The following is a 22,564-nucleotide window of genomic DNA, read 5'->3' on the forward strand; positions in this document are numbered from 1 at the left end:
CCTCAAATACTTTTAGAATGAATGAAAAATGTGTTCATGGGGAAGGCAATGACTTCGAATATACAACTTTTTAAAAGGCAGAGTTATTGCTTTTAAATAATTTCTACAACAATGCTTCTACTTGCTATAAAAGTATTACATATTCATTTTAGAAAATAAAACAGGTATGGATAAGTAAACAAAGAAGACAATTTAAAATATCCATAATTTTATCATCTAGAGATAATCATTGTTAACATTGTAGTGGGTAATCTTCTAATTCTTTTTGTTTCTTCGTTTCCTTCTTTGACCTATGTAGAATTATATTGTTTCCCCTTCATATGATGTAAACTGTTTATGTCATAAGCACTCTTCTTGATTTTAGTGACTGCATAATGCCCCACTGTGTGGCTCTACTGCAGTTGATTTAACCATTCCCCTACTGTTGGACACCTAGGTTGTTCCAAGTTTTCAGTTTTTGAACATATGCAGATAAACAGTTTTTTATTCCAATCTCTATGCACATCCCCCATCTCCCCAGGATGTGGAGCTGCCATGTCGAGAGGCATAGGTATTGCAAAGACTGGTGCATGAGGCCAGACATTTTAATCTGACCATGCAGTCAATGAGAAAAGGGAGATACCCAAAGAACCATGGCAGCCTAACTCCTTAAGGCAGGCTCTTGGTTTCTTTTAGGTCCTGTGTCTAATTTCATGGTTGGAATTCCTAATAGTACTTCTCTTTCAGATTTGGCAATCCAATCTGCAACTGTAACCTGGAGGCATGGGGCCAGGTGATGCCTCCCATACACCTGTGTTAGCACCTGCCGACTGGATTTTCTCTGGAGTTGGGAATCACAAGTAAACAGCAAATCACAACTGTGCATCATTCATTCTCCTGCTGGCAACTGTGGGGGTGGGGGAGAGGGTCTCAGAACCAGAGACTGTCAACCATAAGAGGGTCCTTGGGAAGGTCTGACCTGCCTTTGGTACAGGTGAAGACACTGAGAACTAACTCCACTACCTACAGCCACTGAGCAGGGTCGGGCAGTCAAAGGATGCTATTTTCTCTACATCAATCCTGAAACAGGACCCTGGACCACCCTGCACAGGGTCATTCCCTGTGCTGATCGCTGCTCCACTTGGAATGTAATCTTTAACCAAAAGCACAAGGGCGACCGAGCTTTCAGCATTTGAAGGGAAGTGGAAATAAGCTAACCAAGGCCGCCCATCTCACAGATGAGGAAACTGAGGCCCAGGGGGGCTAAGTGATGAGTCTAAATCAATGTTCCTCCCTGGGCTCTGAATCCAGAGCTCTGGTCTTTGAATTCAGTGCTCATCCTCCTCTGTCAAGGGGAGGCCAATGTAAAGGGACAGATAATAAATATTTCGGTCTTTGCAAGCCAAACACTGTCTCTGTGGTAACCCCCCAGCTCTGCCATTGGAGTGTGAAAGCTACAGGAATGAATGAGTGGGCGTGGCTGAATTACAAAATCAGGTAGCAGCCAGAATTTTGCCTGTGTCCTGCAGCTTGCCTGCCTTTGCCCTGTATCATGCAGGTTCTCAAATCATTAATCCTCGTTTGCAGTTAGATTGCAATAAGACATCTGTATCTCATGGCTAACTTATCAGAACAGCAACAATTAAGAGCCCGAAATGCACTTCAGTGAAATTATTCCTCAGTCTCCTCCGCGAGGCGTGATATGCTAACTAGCACAGGAAAGCAGCCAAACAACGTGGTGAATGAAGTACTCACTGGAGCAGAAATTTAAGGGAAATCGCATTAAGTCATTTTCTTAATGAGAAATATTTTTATGGACACATCCACTTAGGCTGGTGCCACTGTTGAAACAAATTCACAGGAAGCCAGCAGGCCTCTGTTGTCATGGCAACTGAGCCTTACTCTAAGGTGAAACGTGGGACCCGGTGACATATTAGCACCTTGCCCAATGAAAAACACAGAATGCTTTGTTCTTGGCATACTGAGTATCACACACCTCTGGTATCCTGTGGTGTTGTTTTCTTCCCAGTCAACCTAGTTTTCCCCATCTTTCAGAGCTGTCCGGTGAATGCAGACGCACATCTTTGGCTGGCTAACTGTCATTTCCAGACTGAAGTAGTGCTAGTCTGTCCTGCTAATCAGGTTCTCGGAAGGCCGTTGCCCTTAGTTCTGCCCAGGTGCTAAGAGTCTTAGGACTTGTGTGAGGATACCTGGACCAAAAGCTTACCCTTTCTAGGTCTCTCACCTGAAGAACGATGGTCTTTCTCTCACCAGGGAGCTGCTGGCACATATTCATCTCATGCCCACCTTAGAGAAAGGCCTGGTGAGCCCATATGGCCATGGCACCTTACCGTTACAGTACTTTGGGCACTTGAGTAATTTTTTGAACCCGACATACTTTTTGTGCTAGGAACGCTTCCTCGTTTGGGATTAACCACCACGCTGGCTTTATGAGTTGGCTGTGGTGGGAGGTCTTCTGTGCGCTGAGAAAGCAGAGTGGATAGGAAATGTGCTGGGACCACCATAGTCTGCAGGAGTCACGCACACATGGAGAAACCCCGATGAGTCCCTAAAACCACAGAGCAATTGGGAGCATAAAGAGCTAATCCCCCCTTCACATTCAGCAGAAAGTACAGAGAGCCAGGCACAAGTTCACTGCTATCCTGTGTGTGCAGGTTTCCATGGATCCTTTTATTTGCAAATCTTTACTGCCCTCTTGTGGTACTTACTTTCTGAACCGACTGCATTTTGACGGGGACCTTTTAGCAGAAATATGCCTAAGGTTCACAAAGCTGGCGCACAGAGAAAAGTTCCCCTAAGTGCTGCAAAAGGGCACAAACAAGACACAGATTCTATCTTTCCAGCTGTGCTTTTATCAAAGATGACTCACTCTCTCATGTGAAACATGGGCCTTTGCCAGAGGTGTGTTTCAGGATCGCTGGGTGCTTTTTCTAGAAAACAACAAACCCCCCACCAGTTCTAGACATCTCTGTGTCTCCTCAATCTCTTCCCAAACTTCCGGCTGGGCCCAGACTTTGCAAGTCACAGATGCAAGAAGTGGGAAAAGGGAGGCAATGAGGGCTCCCAGGGGCCCTGCAGTGGTCTGAGAGAGCCACTGGGTTTGTCTTCATGGCAGAAACACACGGCAATCTGGGAAATAATGAGAAATGATGATAGATAGTCACAGGAGGGCAGAATTCAATAAAAAAGCCACCACTGGGGCAATTCAATTGGAGCTAAATGATCACAGAATGGCAGCTTCTAGATTTAAAGGACAACAACAACAAAAGCCATAGCTGGCAATAAAGGCCGAACCCTTGGGGAATGTTGCAGACACTTCTTTCTACTGTCGTGTAACTGCTGCGGGAAGGTGGGCAGGGCTGGGTACCCAGCAAAAGCTACTCCAACCTTCATCCACATGGAAGTAAAAGCAAAAACTACAGTCCTTTCCCTAAAATGCTGGATACGCTCGCTCAATCACTCAATTAAATTAAATTTTTTTTTCTTTTATAAAATGTCTCTCATAGACAGCAGCAAGCATTTTGAAAGCAGGGCCGATGGCTAAATTTAGCACAAAATTTCCATAATCATTGATTTCATCTTATCTTCACTGAGTGTTTTTTAACCACACCAGTTTTTAAAAACAAGGGACCTAATTATAGTTCACTGAGACACCTGCTTTCAAGGCTGGCAGCAGCTGCACTGTTCTGGGCTGTTCTCTGGGTCCCTGTGGCAGTCGGTTGGCAGGGAAGCTTGGAGGGGGCCCCTCTACTGGCGAAGAGCATGGGAGACTGAACCTACCAGAAGTGGGCTGGAACACCCGCTATGGTAATATGGACTTTACCAAGGCCTCAGTTTCTTCACCTGTAAAATGGACTACAAATCCCTAACTCCTGCGTGGGGAGCCTTTCCTTCCTATGGTGATGGGTGAAATGAGAGCTTCAGAGCTCAGGAGCTGCTTCCAGGCTGGGGCATCCGAGGTGAGATTCCTCCAGAAAGTGGGCAGAAAGGGGCCGAGAGGAAGCCAAGGGACAGTAGGACCTCACACAAATGAGAGTGGGGACAGGGCAGAGCAGTCTACGGTGTTTGTTGGTAAGAATTGGTCTCCAGGACAGGAAGTAAAATTTGAGGAGGAGCTTTGGGGGAGGGTGAGATTTGGGGGAGGGGATGTTCCCTGCCTTGGAAGTGTCAACAGGCCAGGGAAGAGCTAGTAAAATACAAAAGAATTCAATTACTGTGACCCAATGGGTACCCACAAGCTGCTGGGGCCTGGGTAAATGGGGGTCACAAAAGAAACACCCCAAGTAAGAAATGAGACTATGGGTGCCTCTCCCCGTCCCAAGCCATCAGTTCTGTGCAAATCTGGCTGTCCACCCATGGTCATTGGCAAGAGTGATTGAGAGAGTCCTTTCTGCATGTTTCTTTCCAGACTGTCAACTGAGAGAAACGGTCCCCGGGGACCAGCCGCGGACTGATTACTGACCAACTCTATTTTCAGAAAGAGCCACAAGGTAAAGACTAGTTCATGAACGAGTGAGCAAAGCCACTCTGAGGAGAGCTGTGAGTGCGCGATGGCACTCCATTTTCACTGCCTGGGTCAGGGTGACTTCCCAACACATGGGTGACACTTTCTTTCTTAGGTAGAATAATCTGTGTTTCTTGACCTAAGACCCCTAACAAAAAACACGGGAAACATCCAGAACGTGCACCAACACAAAGCATGTTCGAAAAGAGGCTTTGTCGACGTGACACCTCTCCACCCTGTTCTTACAAACTCAGGAGAATCTCACTTCACTGCTGTGGTCGCGGGTGGTGGGGTCTTCTCTGAGGGGCTCTTTGTATCTACTGCACAACCGGAGTCTCCCAACCCGTGGCCCAGGAGTGGTTCAGAAAGCACAATAAAGGGTTCGCTTTACTGGGCCATGGTGTCAGAAAACAGCAGGGCACAGTGACAATTGCACTCGGGCAGACCTGGGGGTGGGGTGCAGTGAGAGTGCTGAGAATAGTAACAGCAGCAAACACTTTTCTAGCCAGGCATTGTTCTAAGCACCTTTTATATTTACTCGTTTAATTCTCCCAACAACCCTATGTGGTTGGTACTTTAATCGTTCCCATTTTAGAGACCGAGAAACTGAGGCAAGAGAGATGAGCTAAGTAGCCCAAGGCCACACAGCTAAGAGCTGGGATCTGAACCACTACCTTGTGCAGCTTCCTTGGAGTGACAAGGTGAGAGGAATGCAGCCCAGTAGGGAGGTCAGGGGGAGAGGACAGTTCTTCTGAAGAGGGGGCAGTCCCTTATCGAAGGTGGGAGGAGACATAGTTTACCTGCCAGGAGGGGACCCATAGAGGTAAGAGCTTTGCCCTAATCCTTTCTTCTTTCTCTCTCCCTCTATTTCCCATTCCAGCCACATCTGAGTTCTGCACCAGCACTCAGCATTTCTTGCATGTGGGAAAATACAGTCCTGTAATAGTATATTATTCTCCCTGGAACAACACAGTTTCCAACATAAAAACAAAGAGAAAAACACGTTGCTCAGGCATGTCACACCACACAGGGAAAAGACGTTTGGGTCACAATTAGGATTTGAGGACCCAGTGTGAGTTGGTTTCATCAGAGCGGAGGTGTCCTCTGAAATAACAGGGTATAAGATGATAGGTGATTTGTTTTTAAGCAGGAACTATCTCCACGTCCGTCCTGGAATGATCAAGAGGTGCCTGCTTACTCTAAGGATACAGGACGTTGTACTCGGAGGCAAGAAATTGCCCCATGGTCAGTGTAGCCGACTTCTGAAGATGTTGGTTTCTCCAAAGGGAACACACTGCCTCGTGTGACAGGGTTTTAAAAAAACAAACAGCAGTAGCCTTGAAAGGCTGAAGTTTTCACACATGAAAGTTACCACGCTCTGCAAGACTTGTGAAACCTCAAAGAATAATTCTTTTCTTTCTCATTTCCGATAACTCTGGGTCACTAACCTCTTGTAGTGTTAGATACAAGTTCTAGATATGAGAAACTTTAAAAACACTTGCTTCAGTACAGTGTTTTAAAAAGAGTATTATATGTTGATTCTAACTTAGGGTAGAGGGTGGGATTTCCCCTTGCCAATTCTTCACCCATGTAGCTGAGTGTTTGAATTTTCCAGTTGGTTCTAATAGGAATATGCTGTTACAATCTAGAGCTGATTTTAATTATTAACAAAGGCAATACATGGAGAGCACAGCTGGTGCATGGCTCTAACGAGCTCCCCAAAAGAGAGTGGTGCTGTCAGAGATGACAATGGACCAGATTTTCAAAATGATTTACATGCAAATTGCAAAGTTCCATTGGATAATTTAGGGATAGAATGGTTACGACAATTAAGTGAGTTGGGAAGAAATTAAAAAATGAGAAAAAATGAAACATAGTGAGTAGTAGTAAGGCAGGCATTAAGAATGTCAGAACAATTTGATGATTTCAGCCCAGGGTCCCTGACACCACACCCTCTACATAAATGCACATATGCAGTGTAAGTACAGGACGCTGGCTGCATGCTAATGTAGCTGTATGCCTATGTAACTGAAAATGAGTTTTAACGTGTGGTTAGAAATACATGTTAACAGAAAGAAAGGAAAATGTGTTGTTCATTTAAAGATGCACTCTTTCTGTTCATTCAGTGCTTTCAAATTAGACTTGAACTTATCGTGAATGCCTCATGGGAGATTTCAATCTTTCCACGGTAAAATTTTAAAGAACCTAGTCTGAAGAGTGGGGAGGACTGGTGTCCTCTGGGGGTAACTAATACAGAGGCTGGAGGGCCGTGGCCACTCGGACAGGGGCAGACAGACTAGGATACAAGTCGGCATGAGGTTCAAGCTTCCAGAACACACAGTGCATCCTTAAGGGAGGAAAGGACGGCTGGGGGCTCAGGCGTGGGAGCCACAAAAACCAGGGCGCACGTTTTTGTGGAAGGAAAGGGAGAAGATGATGGAGTAAGAAAGAACTACCTTTAAGAAGCGGACATGACATCCCTGCAAAAGACAGGAGAGGAGAAAAACTGCTAGGTTAGTAGGGGAAATGCTGGATACACAGGAAAACAATTAGCACTGTGAGAAAAATCAAGAGTGAGTACCACACACCAGAGGTTCCACTTACAATGCAGACGGAAAGCATGGGGACGACACAGCCCAAGACACAGTGTGAGGGTCAGGGAGAGAAGAAAGGTGACCCTTCAGATGGGAATCACTCCCCTGAGGTGTAGGAAGGAGCTCTCTCTTGTATGAACGGTGAATGGGCTAGTGTCAAACCACGTGGAGCCAACTCTCCTCCCTTGTGGCGTTTATGTGGCCACCCATGGTTTCACATCAACAGCTCTGCTCATTCATGTATGTTTCTTTTGCTCTTGGCCAACCCATAGATGGAGTAATGGGGTATTTGGTTAACCAAGTGTTTTGGGGAGTATACACTCGTTACCTGGTCATTTTCTACACAGATTGCCATTATTCAGTAAATGAGAACGGAACCAAACCCATGTACCATTAAATCTATTTGTAACAAAATCTATCTTTTCTTGATGATTCCAAAGAGTCTCCAGTATCTTGAAGTGCCCAAGATTACTGGTGAAACAGAAAGTAGTCAGGTAGCTGGTTAACGAAGTCCCAGTTGACCAAAGGCCAGGTAACCGGGTTTTGCCGTTCAGGTATACTTTTTTTTCACCTTTTAACTTCTACCTAAAAACAACCCATCATGACTCAATAATTTTGGTTTCTCAAGTACTAATGTGAGAAAAATAATTTGAAACCATCTTGACAGAGAATTCCACAGAAGCAGTCATGGAATTAATCCTACAAGTTCATACAGCGTGGGAGTCAGCTTCTGGGAGAAAATCTGAGAGGCTGATTTTCTGAACCCAGATTCCACAGCCTGAAAGGGTCACAACACCCCCGAGCTTGAACAGAGAGGTCAGAGAGAAAACGATTATGCTTTGTACTTGGGTGGCTTTGTCTCCTAAGACAGGACACTGGTCAAATCGTGCATTTTACATCTCTTCAAACAGGTACGGATAGACTATCTTCCATTACATCTTATAATTACGGTCCTTTAGACCTGCAATCACAAATCTATTTATAATTGTTTTCAAAATAGGCCATTTTATTCCAATCCCAAAACTCTATTTTAGGCTAGAGATCTTAATCCAATCCACATCGAGATTAAAGGGAACTAACAATAGCAACAAAAACATCCTTATTGGAATCTTGGCGTTGGAAAGAACCTTAGAGGAAATTTAGTCTGGCATTTCTCCTGCACCTTTCTGACAGACTTGTCCAATCTTTGCTTGAATGCCTCTGGGTATAGAGGACTCTGGATTGGCTGAGATGCCCTGAGAAGTACAAGGCATGGCTTTAGAAGGGTCCGACCTCCAATGTCCTTCCATCGGCAGTAGGTCGCCTGCTTCTTCAGGGAGACAAAACTCCTCTCGCAGAGACACTTTGATACAATTGCTGTGAAGTTTCACAGCCTTCCAGCAGCCACTTAGAACTCTAAGCTGTTTCATGCTCGGGCATGACAAACCAACCCAAATTTCCTTTTGAAAAAAATTCACGGGAAAGGCTTTGGAAATGAATCAGCCCTCCTGCCACAGCACCTCTCTACACGTCAGCAAGAGCTCCGAGGGGACGCATCCTGGATTGTGCACCTGGATGGCGGGGTGGGAGATGAGGAAGCAAAACACCTGTGAAGCTCAACGTGCAGCTGCTAAATGGCGGCTGCAAATGCTGCCGAAATGTCGCCTACCCGGTTTTGGATTAAGCGCTAAGGCACAGCAGCCACTGAATTGATTGAGTCCCTGAGCAATGACACGCTATGACCCTGGACGACCTTGGAAGAGCCCCAGTCATGTGTCCATCAAGGCAATAGTCTTCAAGGGCAAAAAGACCTCATCCAGGAAAACAAACAAAACCCCAAACCTTCAACAAAACCTAAATGAAACACCCACGAGCACCTGAGCCACAGGTTCCTGGGCCTCCCTGTGGGCGCTGCCATTTTGAGCTCTCTGAGGGCTCCGTGGTCCCATGTCCTTGCTCATGCCATGTCGCACCAGGCCAGCCATAATCGCTTCAGCAGTGAGGCTGGATCTGTGTCTCAAGAGCTGGAGATACTGGTACCTGAACAAAGCACTGACATGTGGCCTGACTCAGATACCTGCTCAGGTACTTAGCAACCGGGTACGGTGGAAAGTTCTGCTTCCCCTGCGCTGTAGGGGTCGGAGCATTGCCCACAGAGTGGAGAAAAAGTAAAGGGCCTCGAGTCCCCTAGACTACTCAGCAATGTTCCTACGAACAAGGCTCGTGTCTTAGCTCTCTATCCCCAGGGCTGGTACTTGACACAGAGTAGAATCAACATTCACCAGTTGGAAAGTTCCAGAACTACCATTTCTGTAACCACAAAAAGTATGGGAACGGAGCTAATCCATCTCCAAGCGTGACCATATTCATCACACATATGGTTTTACCCAACTGCTAAAGGGGATAAGGCTCCATAAGGGGAGTGAGACGCTCTGGGTTGCAGAATTGCCTCTTACATGGACAGCTTCCATCATTCCTGCCTAGAGGTGAGGGCTCAGACATTCTTCCCTGGGATGTCAAAGAAAGCTGGGTGAAAGGCAGATTCCTCATTAGGCCTCATGTTTAGATTTTAAAGCATTCAGAGCAGGACCCAGGGCTCTTACTCTGGGAACATGAAGGTGACAAATCTTACAGGTGTGTCCAGAGAGTGAGCCGTCTTTAGTTTGCACAGGGAAATCTCAGACGAGTTAAAAAGGCTTGAGAATTATGTAAAGGTATGTGTAGGATTTGAAGAGCTTCAGACAGAGGGAAGTGGAGGAGAACGAAGGGAACTTTCCAAGGGAACACAAGCAGGGACTAAGATGCATGAAAAAGCATGGTGCATGCGTGGAGGGAAGTGGGAAACGTGGGTGTCCCAGGGAGGGGGCTAAGGACAGGAAATGAGAGAGAAGCGTCATCCCAGACAGGAGATCTGGGTCCTGCTACTAACTAGTGTGACTAAGTCTCTGCTGTGCTTTTATTTTCCCATCAGCAAAGATGATTTTAAACATCCCTCCCAGTCCTAATATTCTATTATTCCATTACTCCAGGGGTCAGAAACTTTTTCTGTAAAGGACCAGATGGTACATATTTTAGGTTTCGTGGGCCATACCATCTCTAGTGCAATGACAACCCTACTGTTGTAGCATGAACGCAGCCATAGACAGGTAAGTGACTGAATGTGTTTGTGTTAATAAAACTCTACTTGTGGACACTGAAATTTGAATTTCATCTAATTTCCAAGTGTCACAAATAATGCCCTTTTGGATTTTTTTCAAGCATTTAAAAATATTAAAACCATTCGTAGCTCATGGGCCGTACAACAGCAGGTGGTTGGGTGTGATCCCCATCCTGTGTCGTATGAATAGCAGGGGTGATGGAGTCTGTCCTCTCTACCTCCATAGCCACTGGAGAATCTGAATTCGTTTCCTCATTAGTCAGCAGGTCACATCCTCTTGACCGGCATTTCCCAAACTTGAATGGGCACAGGAACCACCTGGTGATCTTGTTAAGATGCAGATTCTGGCTCAGGAGAAATCTACGGTGGGGTCTGAGAGTCTGCACTTTTATTACGCTCTCAAATGCTGCTGTCCCAGCTGCAAGCATGTGGGACACCAGCGTGATCACCTCCGCCCTTTTCAGGACACCCAGGGAGTTCAGAATCCTAGGGACCCCCAGTCCTAATTCTTTGTCAGACATGTTCCTTAGGAAAAACAGCAAACGGCATTATGTGTCGAGTCGCTCTTATTTTAGGCTTTTCTCTTTTAGGATGTTTTCACTTCTTAGGTGCCTAAGACAGAGCCATAAAGACCTCTGTCAATGTGTAGGTGTCATGTCTGTGTTAACCAATGGACACTGGCTCCGTCTTCTCTCCTTCTGATCCCTGTCAACAGAGGAAAGCATCCTTGACACCTGCTAATCCCCTGTGGGTACCAGGGCCTGGTACACACGGATAGCTGCTTCTAACATAATGACAGGCTCTCGCCCTATTTCTTCAACCGGCAGTGTTCACCCACAAGGCCAACCCTGCAGCTATAAACACAAGGCTTTTTATGACATTACAGGAAGTCATTAGGATGGAACAGACAACTGAAATGTACAATCCTTTTTTTTTTCTTTTGGTTTCTCAACAAAGTCATTTCCATAAGATGAATTAGATGAAAAACATGTTGCCTATGCTATGATATGAATACATTCACCCTCCCTTACAGATTAATCAAAAATTCTATGCGGTTGCTTTCAGAGGCTTCCTTTGAATTTGCTCAGCTGAGTGGCAGTGTTAACCTCTGTTGACAAGGATCTAAGGAATGTGTGAAAATCATTTCCAACAATAAACCTTGCCCTATTTCAGTTTAAGAGTTTGCTTCCAAGACAGAACTGAAGTACAAAGATTAAAATAATCTCTTTCAACTGACGTGCATTTTATAGATTTTTCCCCCCCTCTAACATCTCCCAGTTCAGAAAGTAAGTAATTAAGCTATTTAGGGATCAAAAAAGAAAAGAAAAAGAAAAAAAAAAAAGGCAGAATCCATATCAGGGGTACATAGATTTTCTGTTTAGTGTCCAGAAGGTCATTGGAAAGCACTCAGGTTTCCATAGTAACAGTAACAGGCCTGATCAAATCAACAAATAGCTGCAATTTATCTGAGGGTCTCCAATGAACTATTTTTTTCCTCCTATCCGGAGAAGAACATTCTGAATTAAATAAAGTCTTCAAAGACAATGGAAGCTTTTGGAAAACCCAATTTCAACAACGGTAAACAGAAAAATGCTTGCTTGTTCTTTCCACATATAAATTAGCAACAGGGTCTTGTCTATGTTGATTTAAATACCTTAACTATTCTAGTAATTGGATCATATTAGGTTGTTAATCAGTAATTGGGATAATCTCAAAATGTTTTTGTGAAATAAATAAAAGGAGATATGTATGTGACCTTAAGGCAATTGACAGAGTATCCAGGGTAATGCTTCTAGTAGTTTCTGGACCTATCTCACCAACCCCACAAAGCAGCTCATTCTAATGGACCATGATCATCAATTTTATTTTGGCTTCTTTTGGTTTAGACCCTGATATGGTTCTGAACGTTCACAAATACCAAAACTGTGAAGACACAGACTTATTATTTTGACGGAAGCCATGCTAGCTCAGCTTTAGGTTCTGGTCAATGGACATTTTGTAGAATCTATTCAAGCAAGTCTTTCAAATAAGATATTTCAGCCATGAAAGGTTGGTGTCACCTATTTCCAAAGTACCTGTTACAATTAAGGTACCTCATGGGTTCATAGCCCTTAGGTAACACATTTATCATAGTTGCAAAGGTAAAACAACTTTGTGTCTAGAAGGCAGGGTCAGATAAGCTCTCTGAGCCTCCACTCCTACAGACCTCTGACCCTCTGCTCATAGCTTTCTAACTCAGCAGAAAATCTGAGTAGATTTCATTGTGACTTCTGGGATTATTGCAGAAATGCATATCATTAAATTAGTAGGTAACTCAAACATTATCCCAGCTTCATTATATCTTTGTCTCTAATAGAGTTAGTTGGCCATGCAAAAAACATGCTTACCTGGGCCCAGTAACAGGCCGAGAATGTTGGGGTAATTTACTTTCTGAAATCCAGGTCTCTTGGAAACAAATGATTTATAAGCCCAGGAAAAATACATTAGAAAGTCACGAGTTTTACATTTCAATTCCTACCCCGCAGCAAACTATTTGTCTTCATTGGAAAGAATGTTCTAGACTAGCCCTGTCCAATAGAACTACAACATAAGCTACATACGTAATTTAAAATTTTCTAGTAACCTCATTAAAAATTTAACAAACATTTGAAATTAATTTAAATAATATTGTTTAATAATATGTTTAATGCTGATATATTGAATACGCTAGTATTTATTACATATTAATATACTTAACATCATTATATTTACTTAACATTTATATACTTGTTGATATTCAATATTAACATTTCTATATGGGAAGCAGGATTGGGGAAGAAGGCTTTGGTTAGAATAAATTGCCCTCGGGACGAGGGGCTAAGCTTTAGGAGAAAGGCTCTGCATTGGACAAGGGGATGGGAGTGGAGGGAATATGACCCGGGAAGGACGTGGCTGGCTTCCAAAGGAAGGGCCAAAAAGTAGTCCTGTAACTTGCCTCACCTTTTCTCCCCACCAAGCCTCCTCCTGGGTTTTTGATTCTAGGACAACCCTGACTCTGGAGGTAGATGTGGGCCAGATGGCTCAGGGGGAAGAATCAACTGACGGATAAACACAACACGAAAACACTCAAGCTCACTAATAACCATGGAAGTGGACAAATGACAGTAAGACCCTTTGGAAATGTTTTAAACAAGGAAAAAATGTGGTCAGAAGATAGCTTTTCTTCCAACCGGAAAGTTCAATGTCACCCAAGACTCCGGATGCCAATGATCTGGATCCCAGATTTTCTGGATCAAAATAGCAACAGAAACACTGGACTTCCATGGAATCAGTCGTAAATCAACGGTGCCATTTCTACTATTAAGTGGACAGCTGCTACTACCCTCATGTTTCTGCTGTGCTCATTCCCGGTGTGCTTTATATCAAGCAGCTTTCTGACGTGCTCCCCTTTGAGTCTGTAAGGAGGAGCCTAAGCCAACCCACTGCATCGAGAAGGTCAGTGCAGACAACAACTCAACAGGCCACTCTATTTGCTCTCCTGACAACCACCGGGAATCTGTTTTGTCCTGAGATGACCTGACCCATTGCCGGTGACACAAAGTTCCCAATCTATACACACATTGTGTTCCAGAAATCCATCTAAATGTCCATGAGGATATATTTTCCCATAAAAACAATGTTACAAATGGTGACAATGTTCTCACTAATATGCCTCTACTGTATAACACGGCTGGATTAGAGGACAAAGAACAAGCCCACAATAAGTTTGTGCTTAGGACTTTTCTATTAAGTACTTAATTTAGCCTTTAAAAACACTGTTATTAAGTAAATGCTGCTATTATTCCCATTTACAGTGAAGGACCTGCATAGGGAGGTCATATGGTTAATAAATGGCAGAATCCAGGATTTGTTCTCGAGTTCATTGTCTAAGCCAGGGGTTGGTAAACTGTCTGATCTGCTGCCTGTTTTTGTAAATAAAGTTTTATTGGAACACAGCCTCATCCATTTGTTTACATGTTATCTGGGGTTGCATTCATGCTACACGGGCAGAGGTGAGTAGCTGCAACAGAGACACCTAATTTATACTCACTTACTTGAAACCTATGGCCTACAAGGTCTAAGATATTTATTATGTGATTCTTCACAGAAAGTTCTCTGAGCAAGGGCTAAACCATCCTCCGGACCACGTGTACGAGAAGGCAGACCCTCTTCTCTGCCTCTGGCCATGAGCCTTATCACGGGCAGCGAGGGCCCAGAACAGGAAGGACAAGGAATTCTGGATGAGCTCAACAGTGATGGGAGGTCTGGGGGAATTGCTGACTAGCACAGGGAGTTTCAATACATTCACTTCTCAACAAGCTTCCTACCTCGTTCCTGAAAAGATCTGAAGCAGGGCCCACAGGTACCCCACAGACAGGAGGGTCTGTTTCTTTATTTCTGGAACATTACGGAGGATGGTTTAGCCCTTGCTCAGTAATTTATGTTTTGAATCAGGGACCACGTGTACTTTATCTGAAGACAAACGTGGAACAGGTTACAGGCCCACAGATGCACCGTCCATGAAGGCTCTGGTTTGTTTTGTCTTTTAGGCAGTTGCACTCCTCCAGTGGGTGCTGCAGTACAGAGAAAGGTCATTCCCAACCATCCCGGGAATGTCTTTGGCTCCTAAGAGCTTCACTTACAGATCATTCTGTTGGCCAAGATTTTTCAAAGCAACAATAAATTTGAAAAATTTCCCACGTTATTATCAGATGAATACTAACACATTGGCAGGGTTGTAAGTGCGCCTGTGTTTGGATTTTTCTTCCATCAGACGGAACAATTTCTGATGTCTGGGGAAGGGTTCAAAAACTACGTTTAGTTAACTCCTTCTAGGAAACAGAGCTGGGTGTGGAAAGAGTAACCCTCGAGACTAGGTGCTGTACAATCCCACCGAGTGAGGTCTGTTCCTAAAAGGACTGGCTGTCATGTTGTTTCCTCGAATCATGATTCACCACGGACCTTGAAATTAAAAAAAAAAAAAATTGCACTCAGCTGAATCAAACCATTACCAGAAGGTGGGAAAGTATAAAAGTGTAGGTAGGGAGTAAAGGACTAGTCTGATGGAGAGCAAGTCAGGATGGCAACTGTATGGAGAGAAAAGTACAAAGAGGGGAGTCTGTAGACAGTGGGAAACAACCATCCTGTGTCTGGGACTGAGAGCAAGGAAATGGGATGGCGGTTAAAGGAAGTCCCCCAAATTGCACCTGATGCCAAACGGCACCCCGTTTGGGAAAGCTGGCTGATACCCAGAACTCCTCAAATATCGACACAGCTCTCGGCACTGGCACACTGCTTCCCAACAGTTTGGCACTGGAGCAATATTGCAACTACACATTTATAAACCTCACCAAGACACTGTTATATGATGAAACCCCTGCCTGAAATGTGATCTGAATATTCCATCGAAAATGTAGCACAACAGCTGCCGTAAAATTCTCAGCATTTTTGACACCATCACCTCGTGGCTTTCTGCTCCGTCCCTTGCAGTGTGTTTTATAAATGCTCCAAGTAAATGAGCTAATATAATGCCAGTAACATCTAGGAAATACAAGGTGAAAGGAGTGCAAAGAGAAAGCTGCAACGTAGTTCATGCTAGGTGCTCTGAGCACAGCACGCCGTGAGCTGGAGGCAGAGGCTCGCCCCCCCACGAAACGCTGCTGACATAACCTCTCCTCTCTGGTGGCAGCTGCCCTTGGGCTGGTGCCCACTGCAAAGAGCACAGCTCTCCCAAGAGGGAGAGCAGGGACCAGCTCACCACACACGGCCTCTAACCAGCCTCTGGGGACAAATGCCGCACTTCTGGCCTTGAGCCCTGTGGCTTGTTTTTTTTTTTTTTTTTTTTTTTTTGAGTTTGGAACTCTGACCTTTGTAAGAAGCTCAACTCTCTGCCCAGAAAAACAGGAAGGTTACTCACCAGGAAGCCATGGAAATGAAACGCAAAAAGTGGGGTTACTATTTCTCCATCAGCAAAGCTAAGTCTCAGACATTATCAAGACTGATACCATCACAATGCCCCAACACCGCTGCTCCCTCAGACGAGTTCTGTACCCGTGGTCCCTGCGCCAGTGATTGCCCATGACCTACACTGTGGTGGGGGCTCAGTAAGGCTCTTTCTAGCTCCTCAGGCCTCTCCCCTGCCTGGGATGTCTGAGCAGCGCTGGCCTTCAGTGTCCCCAAAGTCTCTCTAGAAGGATTCATCCCTCATCAGGGTGGTGTGACACTGGGGACAGGGCTCCTGGCCTCAGCTGTGGGGTGGAGGTAGGAGCAGACAATGAAGCAAGTGGAGAAAAAAACAAACAGAGAAAGGGTTATGTCTGGCCTGGGTGCGTGAAGCTACCCCAAACCCTACCTTCCACCTCTGTATGCCTCTGGGGACTATAAGGTGTCTTGGGAATGAACTGCATTTCATACATATGCACATAAAACGGCAAAAGGCGCCCTGTTCGGGAAGGCTGGCTGTCACCAAGAAGCACTCAAATGTCGACGTGGCAGCCTGCCCTGGCACACTGGTTCCCAATAGTTTGGCACTGGGGCTGTATTGCAACTATCACATTTATAAACCTCAACGAGATACCGTTCTATGATGAAACCCCTGCCTAACATGTGATCTGAATATTCCATTTACCATGCAGCACGACCGTTGTCATAAAATTTCTACCTATCTATACAGCTTTAAGAGCAGAGAGCACAAGCTGATTCACACAGGCTGAATCCCACCTGTGTCTAAAACAACAGATGTGTGTTTGAGCCACCAGGGGTTCAAGTTTTAATTAGCTGCTGATATTAAAAGAACTCAACATGTCAAATACAAACCTGGATTTGGGGCTTCTCTTGAAGAACTGGAGACCTGGCAGCACGGGGCGCTCACTCATGCTCGGCGATCATCCACTGGCGCTCACGAGCAGCAGTTGCCCCCTTAGCCGGGGCCTGCCCTCACTAGCTCCCCCATCCTCACTGGTCCCGTGCCACCACACGGAGGCCTGCTATCAGCCGTCCTTTATGTATGGGACCTGTGACTCGTTTCACTCATTTATGCTCCTGCAGGCATCCAGGCTCACAGCCCCTGCCTTTAAATATTTACCATCAGTATCCACTTTCACCAAATATCAGGGCAAGAAAACACTTTGAACCCTTTTATGCTTTACATTCTTTGGAATTCGTTCTGTTTGGATATGACCCATAGGTTTCTTTGGGACGAAATTTTATGTGGGAGAAGGAAACAGCCCGAGGAGGAAAACAGGACCAACACCCCATGTGTGTCACCGTGTGTGAACTGTAATCGCAACACAGGAGCTAGGTGTGTGTGTGTGTGTGTACGTGTGCTTCACATTCGAGAAGGGGCCTTCCAGGGGGTCCTAACGAGCCGGAGGAAGAGAAAGATTCAACAAGGAAGTAGCCAGTTATATAGATTGAATCGGCTGGTACACGTATCCCTCGAAAAGCCCAAATGCAGGTGGTTAGAGAAACAGAAAACATGAAAAGTTGTGACTTGGAACATCCAGTAGGTACCTAGAGAAAGGACTGTTCACGCAAAGCTGAGAAGTCTGGTAAGGAAAGAGTAGTAGGGACAGAGGGGAGAAGAAAGAGGGGAGTCAGGAGGAGAGAGGGAGAACAAGGGAGGAAGAAGGCAAATGAACCTGGGACAGAAGGCAAACACAGAGGCCCACGGGGAAGAAAAGCAGGAGTGGACCTTTTCTGAAGATCCAGAGCAAAAGTCAAGGTGCTCATATGGGAACTTAATTACACGCAAACGAACGCCCAAGTTAAGGCCAAAATGACCTCCTGCCGTCGGAGGCGCACAGCCTCCTTTCCATGAAACTACTGCACTCAGAACCTCGCCCGCCTTGCAAACCAATTTCTTATGTCAAAATCAACCGTGTCCTTTTGTGGGATCTTTCCAGTTTCCATTCCCTAAGTGGTAACAGACATAGAGTGTCAACAGCTTGCAAAGGAAGGTGATTACAGAACCTGGCCCGACGTGAAGCCTCGCTAAAGGAAAGGAGGCTGCAGCCATCTTGTGAGTGCCTCACCTCGAATTTCTGCCTGAGCTCCACGTTTCCTTCGTCATCCCCTTCTGGGATGGGCACATTGTAGTACTCACCCTCTTCTTGGTTAAGCAGCTTGTACCTTTTGGAGACATGGGAGAGGAGGAGAGTCAGGAGAGTGTGCCGGCACCGCCCCACGCCCTGCAGCTCCTGTACCTTACTCTGTAGCCCTGCTCTTTCTGAAATGCACCCCAGGGGGAGACCACGGCCAGGTAACTTCACATGCAATGGGCATTTGAGACTGAACCCAGCTTGTTTTCCTGAATCTCTAGGTGCGCTGACATTTTGAGACTGCTGACCTTTGGCTGACACAGAGGTAAGGAACGACCTTGGGCTTCCTTACCATCCGCTGGCCGGCATCTTCATCAGCTCCGAAACGCCAAAGGAAAGGGATCCCATGAAGTCGTTCCTTGTTGTTCGATCCCAGTCCCAGATTTCTACAGATAGTCGTCGGTCTTTATCTGAAGGTTTTAATTTGCTACAAAAGAACACACACACACACACACACACACACACACACACACACGGTTACCTTGATCATGGTTTCTTGGGACATACCCCATGCTCATGATCTGAGCCTGAGATTAAAAAGAATAAAGTATATGCAATTCTCTTCCTTGACTCCGCACTTCCAACAAAGGAGCAGCCCCCTGGCAACCAAAGCTCTAGACTAGGGGTGAGTACACTCTGACCCCCGGGACCAAATCTGGCCTACTGCTTGTTTTCGTAAATAAAGTTTTATTGGAACACCACCACAGTCATTTGTTTACATATTGTCTATGGCGGTTTGACTCTAGAACAGCAGAGTTGTGTACCTCCAACAGAGACTGTAAGACCCGTTGAGTCTAAAATATTTGTTATCTGGACCTTCACAGAGCAGAGCTTGCCAGGTTGTTCTATACAGCAGAGAGCTACCTGTTTGGTTGTCCACAGACAAACTGCTTCCTCTGCTCTGGTCTCCAAAGAGGACCCCTCGCTTGTGCTCAGCTGCAGCCAGTGCTTTCTCACCCCTGACTTAATTATGCCATTCCTGCCTCCTATTACCCCCTTCCTTCTTCCCCTTCTACCATCTCTACCTCTGAAAACCTAGCACTCCTTTAAGGCTGACTTTAAATGTCACCTCCTCCAAGAAGTCCTCCCTGCTTGAAGATACGGATGATGTTCCCATTTCAGTGGCAAAGGCACCTTCTATGCTACTCATTTATTCCATGTTTTAAAAATTATTGTTGAAATCCTTACATCATCCCCTAACCCTCAAAAGATCCTAAGTTTATCAAGAGGTGGGACACACCTTACATGTTTTTATATCATCTGCAATGTAATAGGATTTTTGTACAGAGTAGGTATTGATAAAAATTTGGGGCCGTCATTATGCAACTCTTGGTAAACCAAGTTATTGTCACCTCAAACAGGGGTGACAACAGCTACCTCCAGAGCAGCAGTCTGAGAAAGTCTTAGGAATGAAGCAATGTTGAAAGATATTTAAAACAAGCCTAGCTCATTACCGCTACCAACGAGCTGGGCAGTTTTGTGGTGTGTAGGGAGGGAATTCAGTCAAGAAGAGCAAACTTACAACGTAAATGACTCGTTCCACTGGGGGTTTAGTGTGGAGCGGATGGTTTTGGTTTTTTGTTTGCTTTCATTCTTGGGATCAGGAATAAGTTTCAGCTTCACGTAAGGATCTGAGAGTCCATTGGGATCCATAGGGATTAGATTTTTTGCATCTCGTACTGTAAAGAGAGAAGGAAAAAAGATCGCATGTTACAAAAAGAGAACTCAGCCATCCTGCCTGGCTGGTGTCAGTACTCAGGTGAATGAAACAGACATCCCTGTTTAAGGGGAGAGGAGGGGAGGGTCAGAAGTCCCTGACCCTCAACATGAGAAACGCCACCACTGCCACCCCTGCCGAAGATAATGGGCGTCATATGGGCCTGTGTGGTCAAGCCCAGAGACTCAGCGATGGCCTACACCAGAAGCACCTGTGACAACGGGGCGCCTGCTAGAAATGCAGAAACCTGAGTCCCATCCCAAACTTGCTGAAGCAGAATCTGCGTTTTAAGATCCCTGGGTACCATTTGCAGCTCTTCCCCAGGAGAACTGGTGCACTCTTGCCTCTCCCCCTCAGCAACCAGCTGAACTGGACCATGGTGTTGCACATGTACTTAAGCTCATAGAAGGAGTCACCTCTTTTCTTTGTGAAGGCCAGTGATTTCCAACCTGGCTGCACAATGGAATCACTTGGGAGGGGGGTTAAAAGTTCTGATGCTCAGAACTAGACTGTCTGAGGGGTGTGGCCCACGCATTGGTTTTTCAAAGCTCCCCAGGTGACTCAATTGTGCGGCAGGGAAGAGCCACTGGTGTATGGAGCTGTACGCAGAACACGCTGGACCGGTGTGCTACGGCCTTGCTATGCAATGTGCAGGTCCATGGACAAGGAGCACCTGGGACATCACCTAGGCACTCATCAGACGTGTAGACAGGTCCCACCCCAAAATTATGAACTCAGAATCCTCACTTTAACAAGACCCCCACGTGACTCCAATGCACATTCTAGATGGAGAAGTACCTGTGCGGAAATCCCAAATGATGAGGAAAGGCCCCTTCACTCACAGAGGAAGGCATACTCAGTCTTATCACAGTGGGTGTGGCTAACGACATTGCACACCAATTAAACCAGTCATTATCTATCGCTGTGGTGAGAAGGAAAAAGGCCTGAGGCTGCCAACCCCAAATGTCTTTCTCACCATCTTGCAATGGCATCTTCCCCAACGTGGCTGAAATTTTCCCCATCAGGGCCCCTCACTAGCCAGACACCATGGTCCACATCTCATCGGGGTCGGGCTCTCTAGCCCAGCGTCTCCCACAGTGGTCCCTGGACCAGCAGCATGGACATCACTGAGTCAGAACTCGGGGGCGGGGGTGAGGTCCAGCCACCTGTGTCCACCAGGCCCTCAGGGGTTCTGATACACCCAGAAGTTGGAGAGCCACTGCTCTAGCCTATTAGTATAGATCACGAGCACAGTTTATTTGATTGCTAAAATTAAGACTTTCAGAAGAATCTTAGAAGATGATGGAATTGGCAGTGGACAGGGATAGAGGAAGGGAAGAAAGGTGCTAAAGATGTTGGGTCTCTGGGCACAAATGAGGGGCAGGGTGTAGCCCTAAGAGCAGAAGTCACAAATTAGCATTGTCCACACTTATCTGGGGACACACTGAGTGTGATGCCTGCTAGCCCACAGGCTTATATCCTCCATGCCTGGAAGCCTCAGACGGGAAGGTGATGGGGGGTGGGGCGTATTTAAATAGTCTGAGTGGGCAGGGGGCTGGCTCAGGTCTACCAGCTACAGAGAAGCTGAGCATATGTTCCTCACAGTCCATTAATGCCTTCCAAGAATTTTTCCCATAAGACAATATCTACCCTCATCCAGCAGGGAATGGATGGCACGATGGGCTTTGCAGCTCAGCAGATCTGCTTTCAAATCCTGTCTCCTTCACCCCAAGTACCAGGACACTTCAGTTCATGAGCCTGTTTCTTTATCTAGAAAAATGAACAGGGGCACATTTCCAGTGGTACAGGATTGTTGGGAGAATTACATGAAATTATGTACTAGGTGCTTTTGCCCGTTGGTCCCTCAGAAAACGGAGGAGAAAAGGATTCCATGACACAAGTGCCTCCTGTCCCCCAGGCACGGTATGTTGGGTTCATCCCCACCACCCACCATTTCTAACTCGTTAGTGAGATAGGTGGTCTCCAGAGGACCTGGCTTCCTGAGAATCCTCCCAATTCACGCAGAAGGTTTCTAATGCAATGCAGACGGTCTCGTCTCCTACAACAGCAACCCAAGTATCAGAAAACATTAAAAATTTGAGCGTAAAAATAAAGCTCTCCTACAAGGAATGGAAATGAGCCAACGCTCTCTCTCCAATTGAGCAATGAAATGAGAATCAGATACTTTTTAAAAGGCAGAAAAAGCCCTGGAATGTCTAACACGGAGGCTACATCCCAGATAAGCTAATGAGGAACCATCAAGGCTGCCAACAGTTCTGCCAGTTGCGGAATAATTGTGGGTGCGGCCTTTATCATCTTCAATTTATAGTCCTGACAGCCAGCACACACAAAATCATTTAAGGCTGATCTCTTCTGAATGGTGATGAGTTAAAACATCCATGGGATTTAAAGCTGTGGGCTTCCTACGGAGATGCTATCATTTAAATTGGAAATTTGAAAAAGTTATCAATTCCAAATGTCACTGAAGTTGACAGT

The 22,564-nt window shown here is 45.7% G+C and overlaps 1 protein-coding gene across 1 annotated transcript in view; it reads right to left on the bottom strand.

Annotated features, from left to right (window-relative positions):
- PRKCA (protein kinase C alpha) overlaps positions 1-22,564 on the bottom strand; it is a 378,844-nt gene that overhangs the window by 56,104 nt on the left and 300,176 nt on the right. The window contains exons 6-8 of the mRNA XM_081027731.1: positions 19,874-20,030; positions 18,644-18,778; positions 18,286-18,382 (exon numbers count right to left, since the gene is read on the bottom strand). Of these exons, the coding sequence (XP_080883857.1) occupies positions 18,286-18,382; positions 18,644-18,778; positions 19,874-20,030 (389 nt within the window). The remainder of the gene's footprint in view (positions 1-18,285; positions 18,383-18,643; positions 18,779-19,873; positions 20,031-22,564) is intronic.

The sequence above is a fragment of the Rhinolophus hipposideros genome (genome assembly GCF_964194185.1).
Source record: "Rhinolophus hipposideros genome assembly, chromosome: 20".
NCBI classification, from domain to species: Eukaryota; Metazoa; Chordata; class Mammalia; order Chiroptera; family Rhinolophidae; genus Rhinolophus; species Rhinolophus hipposideros.